Source organism: Bombina bombina, chromosome 6, assembly GCF_027579735.1.
Source record: "Bombina bombina isolate aBomBom1 chromosome 6, aBomBom1.pri, whole genome shotgun sequence".
NCBI classification, from domain to species: Eukaryota; Metazoa; Chordata; class Amphibia; order Anura; family Bombinatoridae; genus Bombina; species Bombina bombina.
The window spans coordinates 861,130,312-861,144,121 of NC_069504.1; the positions used below are offsets into that span (position 1 = coordinate 861,130,312).

The window sequence follows — 13,810 nt, forward strand, 5'->3', positions numbered from 1 at the left end:
TAATTTAAATATAGATATTTATTTGAATTACATAATCAGTAAGAATAGGAAAAAAAAAAAAAAACCCTGTTCCTGAGATACAGTTGGCACTTGGCACTAAAGACTTCATAAGCTAATATGAGGCTTTTCCTCTCTACTGTGGAAACCATAATGCAGGAAAACTGATTTTGCACTTATTTCCTCATTACCTCTTATTGTACTATATGCAGCCGTGAAGCCAAATACATTGCATATCTAGAAAGCAATATAACGCACACATCTATATGAAAATGATGCGCACATAATGATGTATACCTATATGTACAAATAACTTGACACATTTTATTTTATAACTGGCACTATATTTTTATATGGGCACTTTAATCAATATTAAGGTTAAATACACTTATTGCCTTAGCTCTAATTCCTACTTTTCCCTTACATTTCAGTCAGATCATCATTAAAATACAAGTGAATGCATGAGGTATATAGATCTGAATCCATGTTCAGCTCATTGAAATCCTCATCTTCATCTTGTATTCCATTCTCTTCTAGGGTTACATCCATGTTAAGAGGTATGCCGCAGAACTTCCACGTATAGCTAGCTGCATGGGCGTTATAAGGCAAGTAGCGATGCAGGATTTCCCACATGGTTTCCTCAGAACATACCTACAAAAAAAACAAAAAAAACACATTTTTTCCAGTGTCAACCTAAAGATGATAACATATGAGGAATTGACCAGGAGGTGTGGTTCCAGTAGGCGTTTAAAGGGAAAGTCTACACCAGAATTTTTATTTTTTAATAAGATAGATAATCCCTTTATTACCCATTCCCCAGTTTTGCATAACCAACACAGTTATATTAATACACGTTTTACCTCTGTGATTACCTTGTATCTAAGCCTCTGCAGACTGCCCCCTTATTTCAGTTCTTTTGACAGACTTGCATTTTAGCCAATCAGTGCTAACTATTAAGTAACTCCATGTGCGTGAGCACAATGTTATCGATATGGCACACATGAACTAACGCCCTTTAGTTTAAAAAAGCTGTCAAAATTAATTCAGATAAGAGGCGGCCTTCAAGGGCTAAGAAATTAGCATATGAGCCTACCTAGGTTTAGCTTTCAACTAAGTATACCAAATGAACAAAGCAAAATTGATGGTAAAAGTAAATTGGAAAGTTGTTAAAAATAAACAAACATTCATGATTCAGATAGGAGTATGTAATTTTAGACTAGATTGTTCCTTTAAACGACTTCCCATACAACTCTATCATAATAATCTAGTGAGAAAGGTTAAGATGTCTCTTTTTTATATGTGTTGAGTATTTTTTAAAAACCCAAATTCCATTCACTAATTGTTATTGTCTCACTTTGATTGGTTTTAATGCAGTTTGTTTCTTTACCTCCAATGTGTGCTCCTGAGAGGTTAGAGTGTTTATGATACGTATAAACCTGGTCTTTGAGGAGAGAATGCCGATTTGATACAAAGTGTCCCTCCACCACGGTCGGCCAAAACTGTTGTCCCAGTCTGAGTGAGGACAAGAAGGTGGCACATGCAGAAAACGTCCTTGTGGTGTGAAATATTTAATGCAGCCTGTCTGTGGGTCTATATGAGTTTTTATCTGAGAACGAGATGAAATGATTGATTGATTGATTGATTGATTGCAAAGAAAAGGAGTAAAATACAAATTATCTTTTTGATATCTAAAATAACAGATATGACAAAGCTTTCCTCAAATATCTAGCTCAACTATGTTAAATCATGAGAGGTATTTTTTGACATCTAAGTAAATTTATACTTGTGGAATAATTAATAATTCTATTGAAACCATCTGCCAATCTTAAAGCTACCTCTACATAGACCTTCCAAATAAAAGGCTATTCCCTACATGTTCAAAATGCTTAGGGACATGAAACCCAACATTTTTATTTCATGATTTAGATAGAGCACAACGTTTTAAACAACTTTTATTATCAAATTTGCTTAATTCTCTTGGTATCCTTTGTTGACGAAGCAGCAAAGCACTACTGTGAGCTAGCTGAACACATCAGGTAAGTCAATGACAAAAAGGCCTTTATGTGCAGGCACCAATTAACAGCTAGCTCCCAGTAGTGCTTTGCTGCACCTGAGCTTACCTAGTATTCTTTTTTTTATTTTCTTTATTGATTATATAAATTAGCTTACAGAGAAATACATGACAATTACACAGTCAATTATGCAAATGTTGGTATATTACCTCATCCAAGAAAATTATAACCAATGAAAATACCTAGGTAATCTTTTATAACAAAGGATAGCAAGAGAACAAATCAAATTAGATAATAGATGTCAATTAGAAAGTTGTTTAAAATTGCACACTCCATCTGAATCATGAAAAAAAATGGGTTTCATGTTTTTTTCAGCAACAAATCAGTAACCAGCTTTTTTTGAGATATATATACGTACACATCAATAAAGTTATCAATCCGCAACATGCACAGAACAGTAATACCACAGTCATTTTACCTCTTGGCCCCTAGTAGAGGGAGAAGTCGGTTATCAGCAACACTCACTTACAAACACAAAATAGCAATTTAATCCTGTTTCTAACACCTTGGTCACCCATTACACACATTGCACAGTAATTGATTTAACCCTTGTTTGACCATAACATCTAGCTGCAGCAATTTATCCCTGTTCACTGCTCATAATGCACACAGCAATCAATTATCCCTCTTGCCTCGTTACTTACTACCAGCAACTGTAACCCAAGCAGTTTACATTACCTCCCACTGCTGTGTGTGGGAAGCTGAAGGAGAGAGTGAAGGAAAGTGGAGGAGAGCACTGAGCCCACACATCAGCTAATGCAGGTGAATGGCATAAAAGGGGACAGGAGTGTCTATTAAAGGGACATTAAACTGCCGAGTACAACTACAGTAGCAGGTTACTACTCACCATGCTATTGTTTTCCTCTTGTATCTGCAGCTCTCTTCAAAGTTGTTCTCTTATTTCACCCCCTTACAATTATAAGTTAGTGAATCTCTGCATCTTCACACTGGGCGCCGCCATCTTGGAGCTTATATTTGTTATGTAACTTTAAAACTGTGCATATAAACTGCAAAAATATTAAATTTCCTCTCTATTATGTCAGCTAAACTTAAGTGAAAGGTACAGCTGTCAAAAAAACGGTAACATCTGCGAAAGTGCACTACTGCTTCTGTCACAGGATGCAGCAATACGTGTGCTACAAGATGGCGGCAATGTAAAATGTAGAGCGTTATTACAGAATCCAGCTGCTGAGTTAAAAATAGAATGGCTTTAAAGGGACATTAAACACTTTGAGATGGTAATATAAAATGATAAATCATATATATATATATTTTTTTTTTAATATACTTTTATTATTTATTTTGTCCCCTTTTCCTGTAATTCTATTCTGAAATTGTGAGCTTTTTAGTTCCTGTTAGAAATGAAAGTGCAGGATACCGTTATATTCCACACAGCCATTGGCTCCACACTCTAGTGACCTATTTATACCTGTCCTTAATTGGCCACAGCAGAGAATGTAACCCAAGTTACAACATGGCAGCTCCCATTGTTTTATAGACACTAAAACTTTACACCTATTTTGTCAATATTTAAACAGCTAATGAAACTAAAAAAATACATCTACATATTATTCTCAGACTAATCTTTTCTTTGAATGCATCATTCTAACATTAAATTAGGGCTAGGTTACAAGTGGAGCGATATATATGCGCTGATATTACAAGTAAAACGCAGCTCGCATTTGCATTGCTAGGAAACATTGCGCTCACGAGAGCGAGCTTCCATAGCCTCCTATGGGAGCCTCATTCTGATAGCGCAGTGATGGGCAGCATTTATATATATATATATATATATATATATACACATTGCATTCTATAGACCACAATGTAAAGGCACTTTACTCCCACCAACTTTAAAGCCCCCAAACTGCCTAGTGCAGATATTTTTTTATTAAAAAAACTATAATGTCCTCTATTTTGAGGGCATTTGGGGAACTTTTAGAAAATTATCCAGAGATCAGATCTCTGGTTAATTTCCGAGCGCTAGTTGCTACCGCGAGCTTGCGTTAGCAATAACCAACCACTTGTAATGGATGGTTAATTATCGACAAAAATGTAGCGCTCCACTTGTAATCTAGCCCTTAGTGTTTACAGTCCCTTTAAAGAGCAATGTAGGTACAGGAGAGAAAACAATAGTAAAGTGAGTAGTAACCCTGTTTTTATAGTTGTACACAGCTGTTTAATGTCCCTTTAAAAAGGGACAGAGAACACTTTCAGATTGCAATATGAAATGTATAATTACGTGTAGTAAAAGATTGTTGCTAAATACTGTTATTTGTTTTGCCCCTTTTTCCTGTAAGTCTGAAAATGAAGTTTTTGATAGAGCACATATCAGCACAAGCCAAACCCTGAGAACTGAAAAACAATGAAGTTTGCTAACAAAATGACCATGGCTAGTTGTGTCCACTCCAGTGACAATTCCAGATTGGCTCTTCCAAATTAGGTAAGGGGTGGGTGGAGTTTGTCTATTAAAAAACAATTGCAGCAAACAAAGTGATGATGCATTTAAAAAGAAATATTTAAACTTGCCCAGTATATTTATTGCAAGAATACAGAAAAAAAGGTGTTTAAATGTAAACTAATTTGAGTGCCATGAGAGAAAAGTGCTTATATAATAATACATTTTAAGAATATGAAATGCAGGTTTTAACGTTCTTATCTTCATTAAAATTCACTTTTTTTTTAACAAATTTGAGTCATTGCATTTAGGACATTTGTAACAACGGTAATAGTTAAATTTGTAACAATTATAATAAAAAAAAAAAAAGATTGAGCAGTTTTAATAAATCCAGCTAAATAAAAAGTGGGTTTATTACGGGTGTTTGCGCTCGTCGGGCTTATCGCTCATATTACGAGTTGAAAGTAAACACGATAGCTTGAGCCCAATCGCGATTTATGCCAGAATGATTACTGTGTCCTCAGAGATCTGGTTAACTGTTTTGCGGAGCAAAAAGTTTGTGCAAAACACATAAAAAATACATTAAAAAGTACAGTTACACTCATAACATTACTATCTGATAAAAAAATCTTCTAAAAAAATATTGCACAAAAAAGTTATAAGAGCTGAAAGATATCAGGTCTCAGGTGTTAGAAAAAAAGGCATTATATATATATATATATATATATATATATATATATATATATATATATATATATATATATACACATATACATATACACACACACACACACACATATAGGGGCATATTTATCAAGCTCCGAAAGGAGCTTGATGCCCCGTGTTTCTGGCGAGCCTGCAGGCTTGCCAGAAACAGCAGTTATGAAGCAGCTGTCACAAAGACCGCTGCTCCATAACCTGTCCGCCTGCTCTGAGCAGGCGGACAGACATCGCCGGGAAGTCAACCCGATCGAGTACGATCGGGTTAATTGACACCCCCCTGCTGGCGGCCTATTGGCCGCGAGTCTGCAGGGGGCGGCGTTGCGCCAGCAGCTCTTGTGAGCTGCTGGTGCAATGCTGAATACGGCGAGCGTATTGCTCGCCGTATTCAGCGAGGTCTGTCGGACCTGATCCGCACTGTCGGATCAGGTCCGACAGACCTTGATAAATTGTGGCCATAGTATACAACAGAAGTAAGTACACCCCAGTACAATATCACTTAAATGTCAAATGATTCAAAATTTTATAACCTACCAGTAACTGTATTACGTCTAAGTTTTACAGTAGGGTATTTGTTCTTATGTAAAATTAATAACTAACAGTTTAGATTTACTATATTAAAAATACCGGCCCCAAAGAAGGAAATCAATGCTACAAAAGTCAGTGCACCTTTAATTACTGAGATTCAAATCTTTTATTTTTTATTTAATACTTTGCATGTCCACCTTTATTTTTTATGACAGACTCAATCCTCCTTAGCATGGAGAAAACCAGTGTCGTACAAATTTCTGGAGAGATGTTCTGCCCTTCTTAAGAGATATTTTTTTCAGCTGCTCTTTGCTGGAGGGGTTGTTTTTCTTTACCATTCTCTTTAAAATACCCCAAAGGTGTTCTACTGGATTCAAGTCAGGTGACATACTTGGCCAGGTCATTGTTTCTCCTTTAGAAACTCCTTTGTGATTTTGGCAGTGTGCTTTGGATCGTTATCATGCTGGAATATTCGTCCTCTGCCAAACTTCTGGAGACTGGGAGTCATCTTGTCAGCCAGTATTTTGGTATATTGCAGGCATTCATGGTGCCATCTATAAATGTCATCTCCCCAACACCTTTGGCAGTAATGCAGCCCCATATCGTCACACTCCCACCTCCATGAGTCACTGTTGGGACTATGCATTCACTATAATAATCCTGACCAGGTTCACACCAAACATGCTGCACCCCATCTGAGCTGAAAAATTGAATCTTGGTCTTTGCCATTTTACCAAATAATGTGCTCCTAGTATTCATCAGGCTTTTCATGTTGTTTATCAAAGTTTAATCTTGCAGTTTTGTGCTGAAGAGCAAGCAAGGTTTTTTCCTTGGATGCTGTCCATAGAAGTTGACATTATGCAATGTCCTTAGCGCAGTCTGAGCTGTCACAGAAACTCCAATTTCTATCGATAATCCCTGAGCCAAATCTGAAGCACTTGCCTTGATGCAAATCTGAAGCAATTGCCTGTTGCCTGTTTTTCAGAGCTAGATTGTGCAAGTAGCGCACTGTCCATGGCGTGATTTTAGGAGGACAGCCACTGCAGCTCTGATTTTTGGCACTGTGTATCGATCTATACCTCCTGATTACTGCAGCAACTGCATTTTGACTGATTTTTAGTTGGTCACAAATCTTCCTGTATCCTTTTCCATCTTTGTGAAGTCTCACAAACAGATTTTTTAATTCCTCTGGCAATTCTTTTCCTTATGGAGACATGATGCAAACTTACAGATAGACACAGCCCATTGGTCAAAAAATATGACTGTTCTGGTAACTATGCTCATGCAATTAGGCTAATTGGAAATCATAAGTGTACTTAATTTTGTTTCAGTGATCTAACTTATGTGTCAGTGACCACAGGTGTATTCACTTTTGTTGCATTAAGTTTCTACTTTGGGGTCTGTATTTTCAATATAATATTTCTAAAGTATTTGTTTATAATAGGAAATATTGTACTTGTCAACTTAGAAATAAAACAATTATTAAAAAGGTGATACAATTTTGAATAATTTGATATTTAAGTGATACATACATATATACACACACACACATAGCAGTCCAGGGATATGATTAACTGATTGTCTTTACTGTAGTCAATCACTAGTTAAGTATGACATCCTAAACTATTCTAAGCAATCACTGCACAGCATGTAGCAGGGTGATCTATAGCATACTTAGGTGTGTGGGAATGGGAAACACTACATTTTCAAAGGTTTGGAAAAATCAGATAAAAAGAAAATGACATTCCATTGTTTGTTTTATTTATTTATTTATTTAAACATTTTGTTGGATTTAAATGTTAGTGTCCCATTAAGATCTGAAGCTAAATTCTGGGAGTATAGAAGCGGTTCTCACAAGAGAAGCAGTCTCTTGTCCAGACCTTTTGGTCTTACAATATAATTCTGCACTGGAATCAACAATGCTGCGCCTTTCACAGCCCGTTGTGGGCCATGCACTTAGTGACAACCATTGCACACCAAACAGACCGGCTATCTTCAGAGACTGCTAAATGTCAGAGGAGAAAATCACACAGCTGTGTTGATTTCCTCCATTATAAAGTCATCTTCATTATATCATACAACGCTGCCTTCAACCTGGTCAAACAGATCCATTTCTCATCCCTTGTGTCAACTCAATTGTCCAACTCCATAATGTTGTTTTTAACCTTCAACACCCTTCTACATACACTTGCACCTCCACCTACTACCAAACTCACTGCTCAGATTATTGCTGATCACTTTAAAAATTACATTGACACCACTGGCCAGACAAAGACTTGAGTATAATATTGCAAAATATGAATGTCAGACCTCATGATTTAGCTGCTAAAGGGTTAATTGTTTTTAGCCTGTCTGCTAAAAACATTTGTTTTTTGCAGAAGAAATGTGTTGCTGTGTTTCCCCTTAGATAAGCCAGAGCCCTCATTAATAGTTTGTAGGATCCACAAGAGAGAACTTTATGGTCTATGGTCAGTGTATTGGCCCAACCTTTCAGCACAGAGAATGATGGAACACATTGCCTTTATCCAGGCACTAACCTGAGGTCATTCACACGACAACCAGCTTTCCGAATAAATATACTTATATAAATCTTAATGCCTCAGAACCATAAAGATTGCAAAATATATGGTGTTTGGTATAAAAATACTTCTCATACCACAAAGGGATTGCCTATCTTTGTATATGAAATAGATATACATAACAGTGGTTATAAGATGTTATAAAATTTCAGCCAAAGATTCAGAGCTTTATGACATGTCATAAAAAAGAGGAGTGGATATTTCAATGAAGGAGATTTGGTATCAGAGGAACAGGTATAACATTTTTGGTCTAACAATACAAGTTGTTCATTCTACATGGGAGCCTGTGTAACCTACCAACAAAATGAGTGACCATTTTTTCTTGCCAATCTCCCTGGCGCAGACATCTAAGCAAGTACAGTATTAGGTTCTGTTATTTCTCCTTTTTATTTTAAAAACTGTAAGCTTGTGTATAATTCTATTTGTTATCATCGTTTTATTAAATATGTACGGTTTATACCTAGTTTCAGATTTTAAAAAGGTTTTATTTTACTATTTCTTTCCTCATGACCCCTTGTTCTTGAATTTTTCATTTTATGAAAATATTCACAGCCTCAGCTTTACTAAGCCCCTTAATATACTTCAAAGTTACTATCATATCACCTCTTTCCCTTCTCTCCTCTAAGCTATACATATTTAGGACATTGAGCCTCTCCTGGTAAGTTAAATTTTATAGACCTTGCACCATTTTTGTAGCCCTCATTTGCACAGACTCAAGTTTGTTTATATCCTTCTGAAGATATGGCCTCCAGAACTGAACACAATACTCAAGATGAGGCCTAATTAGTGATATGTAAAGTGGCATAAGAAGCTTACTATTTCTGCTGCAGATACCTCTACTAATACAAACAAGCATTCTACTGGCCTTATTTGCTGCAACGCTACATTGGTTACTAAATTTTAAATCATCTGAAATAATAATTTCCAAGTCACGTTCCTCATTTTTACCAGTTAAACTTTTTGACAAAAAATAAATAAATAAAATAATAATTAGCATAAATAGAAAATATATCTACACCACCCTTTCTAATTATCGGTCAGTCTACTTAATTGCCTTTGAATCCAAATTATTAATGATTAGTCTATAATCACCTAACTGAATTTCTCTCAACTATACTTCTAGATCTATCTGCTATACTGCTGCAACTGCAATCCATGTGACAAGCTAACCCAAAACGTATGTCTCTGCACTCTCAATCTGTAGACTGTAAGCTCTTCAGAGTACATCCTTTCCTCTCCTATACTTATTTGTTTTCTTTATGTAGTTGTATCTTACTACAAATCTTTGTCATTGTTTACCCCTACCTTTGTGCCCAGCTCTGCGGACTTTTGTGGTGCTAAACAAATGATAATAATAATAAAGTACCATACGTATGTATATGAAATGTAGATGAGAAAAGATGAAAAACATTAAGCATAGCAAAATAAATTAAATATAGAGGAGAATATATTACATTATGGACTAAACTGTTGTTATTTCATTAACACTTACATCGCCAGTCTTGGCACTGAACCAGTGACTAATGTCCTTCCCTGCAGCCTCAATGATCGGTTTCAGTAAAATGTCACCTGAGTAAAAGAATAATATTGTTACTGCCTCTGATATTCAGCACAGCTATCAAGCCCCAAAAGATGTTTCTAATACAATGGTATCTTAGGATGATAGCTTCATACCACAAATCTGGCATTTGATAAATGATTTGTTTAGTTTTTTTGTGTTTTATATATCTTCCTCATATTACTGCAAAGCCATTACACACCTGTGTTGCAGTTGTTTTAGGCTTTTACGCTCTTATACATCAGTCACAATTCACTACATCAAGCCACAATTTAATTCTCTAGATCAATGTTTGTCAAACAGTGTTGTGTTTCACACTGGTATGCTGTGAGAGAACTAGAAGGCACAACCTTTGCCTATTTATACAATTATATTTGTATAAAAACTTGTGCCAGCATAATGCTTATGTAACAACGGTTTATTTTATTCTGCTGCATAAGCTAAACTAAATAGGCACCAATTGACCACCTGTATTCCAACAATAATCACGTCATCAAATACAGCAGGCAATGTGGGATAACATGATTATGGTTGTGTGGCGAGACCGCTTGACCTAGAATCATACACGATTAATATAAATGGTGTGTGCGCATGAGGCGCAATGTCTTCTATGTGGTAAGCCACTTTCACACATGTTAAAAAGACATCTTGAGACAAAAAATGTATAACTCATTTTTTTTGTCATGTCTTTATAAAAAATCATTTGAATGAAGGCAATGTAGTGCAGTGGTTTTCAAAGTGTGAGATGGGGCTCCCCAGGCTCCCTAGGGGCTACAGCATATGAGGGGAGTACCGGGAGCAGTGACACTTTGCACTATCCTATGAAAATCATAAGCAGCGGCTGACTTTGGCAAAAGATAGAACAGTTTTTAAGAGCGGACAATGGCACTTGTCATGTCATGGTGGAATAAGGCAAAGGGCAAGATGTAGGTGGACAAAATCCACTAAGGCTGAAATTGCTCAGAGACTGCTTTGCGTTTCTTGTCTTGATCAGTAGTAACAGGAGTAACAAAGTGCAAATTGAAACGCAAGTGAAGCACTTTTTTGGTTGAACAGCTGTGTGTTAACTGAATCAGATGAAAATTCCAAAAAATTAAAAAAAAAAAAAAAAAATGTATGCTTACATGATAAATGTATTTATTTCCGGATATGGTGAGTCCACAACCTCATCAATTACTATTGGGAATATCACTCCTGGCCAGCAGGAGGAGACAAAGAGCACCACAGCAAAGCTGTTAAGTATCACTCCCCTTCCCACAATCTCCAGTCATTCGACCGAAGAGAAATGGAAAAAAGGAATAACACAAAGGTGTAGAGATGCCTGAGGTTTAGTAAAAAATAACTGTCTTAAATAAAAGGGTGGGGTCATGGACTCACCATATCCTGAAATAAATGCATTTATCAGGTAAGCATAAATTTTGTTTTCTTTCCTAAGATATGGCGAGTCCACAACGTCATCTATTACTAGTGTGAACCAATACCCAAGTTAGAGGACACATATGACTAGGGAGGGAGAACAAGACAGGCAGACCTAGATAGAAGGCACCATCGCTTGAAGAACCATTCTCCCAAAAGAAGCCTCAGCCGAGGCAAAAATATCAAAATTTATAAAATTTGGAAAAAGTATGCAAAGAGGACCAAGTTGTAGCCTTGCAAAACTGTTCCACAGAAACTTCATTTTAGAAAGCCCAAAAAGAAGAAACAAAACTTGTGGAATGAGCTTTAATTCTCTCATGAGGCTGCTGACCAACAATCTCATAAGCAAAACAAACTATACTTCTCAACCATAGAGAAAAAGAAGTAACAGTAGCTTTCTGACCTTTATGCTTTCCTGAGAAACGAACAAACAAACAAACAGGGCAGAAGAATGGCGAAAATCCTTAATCGCCTGTAGGAAGAATTACAAAGCCTGCACAACATCCAAGTTGTGCAACAAACGACCTTTGAAAGAAGAAAGATTAGGACATAGAGAAGGAACAACTATTTCCTGATTAATATTTTTATCCGAAACCACTTTAGGAAGAAAATCCAACTTCGTACGAAGAACCGCCTTATCAGCATGAAAGATAAGATAAGGTGAATCACACTGCAAAGCCGAGAGTTCCGAAACTCTCCGAGCAGAAGAAATAGCAAAAAGAAACAAGGTTAAGGCTCCAAGGAGGAGCAACAGACTTAAACACAGGCCTGATTCTGACCAGGGCCTGACAAAAGATTGAGCATGTGGTACATCCGCCAAACGTCTATGTCACAATTCCGTCTTCAGACCTTGCTGGAGAAGAGACAAAATCCTTGGAATTCTAACCCTACTCCAAGAGTAGTCCTTGGATTCACCCCAATAAAGGTATTAACGCCATACCTTATGGTAAATATTTCTAGTAACAGGCTTACAAACCTGAATCATGGTCCTAAAGACTGCCTCAGAAAAACCACGCTTAGACAAAACTAAGCGTTCAATCTCCAAGCAGTCAGCTTCAAAGAAAACGAGATTTGGATGATGGAATGGATCCTGAGTTAGAAGGTCCTTCCTCAGAGGCAACCTCCAAGGTGGAAGATATGACATCTTCACTAGGTCTGCATACCAGATCCTGCAAGGCCACGCAGGGGCTATTAGAATTACCAATGCTCTCTCCTGTTTGATACGAGCAATAACTTGTGGAAGGAGAGCAAACGGAGGAAACAGGAAAGCCAGACTGAAATCCAAAGGAACCGCCAGAGCATTTATCAGGGCGGCCTGTGGACCTCTTGACCTTGAACCGTACCTTGGAAGCTTGACGTTCTGCCGAGACGCCATAAGATCCAACTCCGGCACCCCCATTTAAGGGTTAACCTGGAGAACACCTCCGGATAGAGAGACACTTCCCGGGATAAAATGTCTGTCTGCTCAGGAAGTCTGCTTCCCAGTTGTCCACTCCTGGAATGTGGATGGCAGATAGACAGCAATTGTGAGCTTCCGCCCACTGAACAATCCGAGCCACCTCCATCATGGCTAAGGAACTCAGAGTTCCTCCCTGGTGGTTAATGTAAGCCACTGAGGTGACATTGTCTGACTGAAACCTGATAAACCGGGCTAAGGACAACTGAGGCCAAGCCAACAGAGCATTGTAAATTGCTCTCAACTCCAAGATATTTATGGGGAGAGCAGACTCCTTCCGAGTCCCAAGTCCTTGGGCCTTTAACGAGTCCCAAATTGCTCCCCAGCCCAGCAGGCTGGCATTCGTGGTCTCAATCACCCAGGAAGGTCCCCGGAAGCATGTACGCTGAGACAGATGCTTCTGAGAAAGCCACCATGGCAGAGAGTCTGTCGACTGATCTAGATCTATCCTCTAGGAGAGATCCGAATGGTCTCCGTTCCATTGTCTGAACATGCATAACTGCAGAGCTCTCAAATGGAATCGAGCAAAGGGAATGATGTCCATGAAACCATCAGACCAATTATCTCCATACATTGAGCCACTGAAAAATGAAGGGAAAATCAGCTGCAGCTGGATTCAAAAACTCCCAATCCTCTGGATACAAAATGGATAAGCTATCTATTGGACCACTAGAGCTTGCTATGGTCTGAACAGTAGACTGTTGCTATGGTCTGAACAGAGAGAGGTAAGAGGAAGAGATTTTAGATTTGTTCATATGACATAACTCGCATCAACAGTATAATCACAATGTCAAGTTATGTGATTGCCGAGCAGAGATTCTGAGCTGGATTTGAATCTGAGCTGGATTTGAACCTGTGTCTCCTGATCCTTAGTTCAGAATGCTACCTACCGAGCTATTCAAAACCTTACTCTGACCTCTGATAGAAATATTATCATAGGTAGATAATCTATTAAGGTTCCTAAAAAAAAAAATCACCCTTGTAGATGAAACAAGGGAACTCTTCTCCCAGATTAACTTCTCATCCATGGGAATGTAGAAAGGACAAGATCTCTTGAAAGAGAGTTTGCTCGAAGGAAGGATGACA

At 37.6% G+C, this 13,810-nt stretch overlaps 1 protein-coding gene across 2 annotated transcripts in view; it reads right to left on the reverse strand.

The window, feature by feature from the left end:
• LOC128663794 (cytochrome b5 domain-containing protein 1) overlaps window positions 1-13,810 on the reverse strand; it is a 24,783-nt gene continuing 10,973 nt past the window's right edge. For both annotated transcript variants that reach the window (XM_053718302.1, XM_053718303.1), the window contains exons 2-4: window positions 9,787-9,863; window positions 1,385-1,603; window positions 1-648 (exon numbers count right to left, since the gene is read on the reverse strand). In XM_053718302.1, the coding sequence (XP_053574277.1) occupies window positions 418-648; window positions 1,385-1,603; window positions 9,787-9,863 (527 nt within the window). In that variant the 3' untranslated portion in view covers window positions 1-417. The remainder of the gene's footprint in view (window positions 649-1,384; window positions 1,604-9,786; window positions 9,864-13,810) is intronic.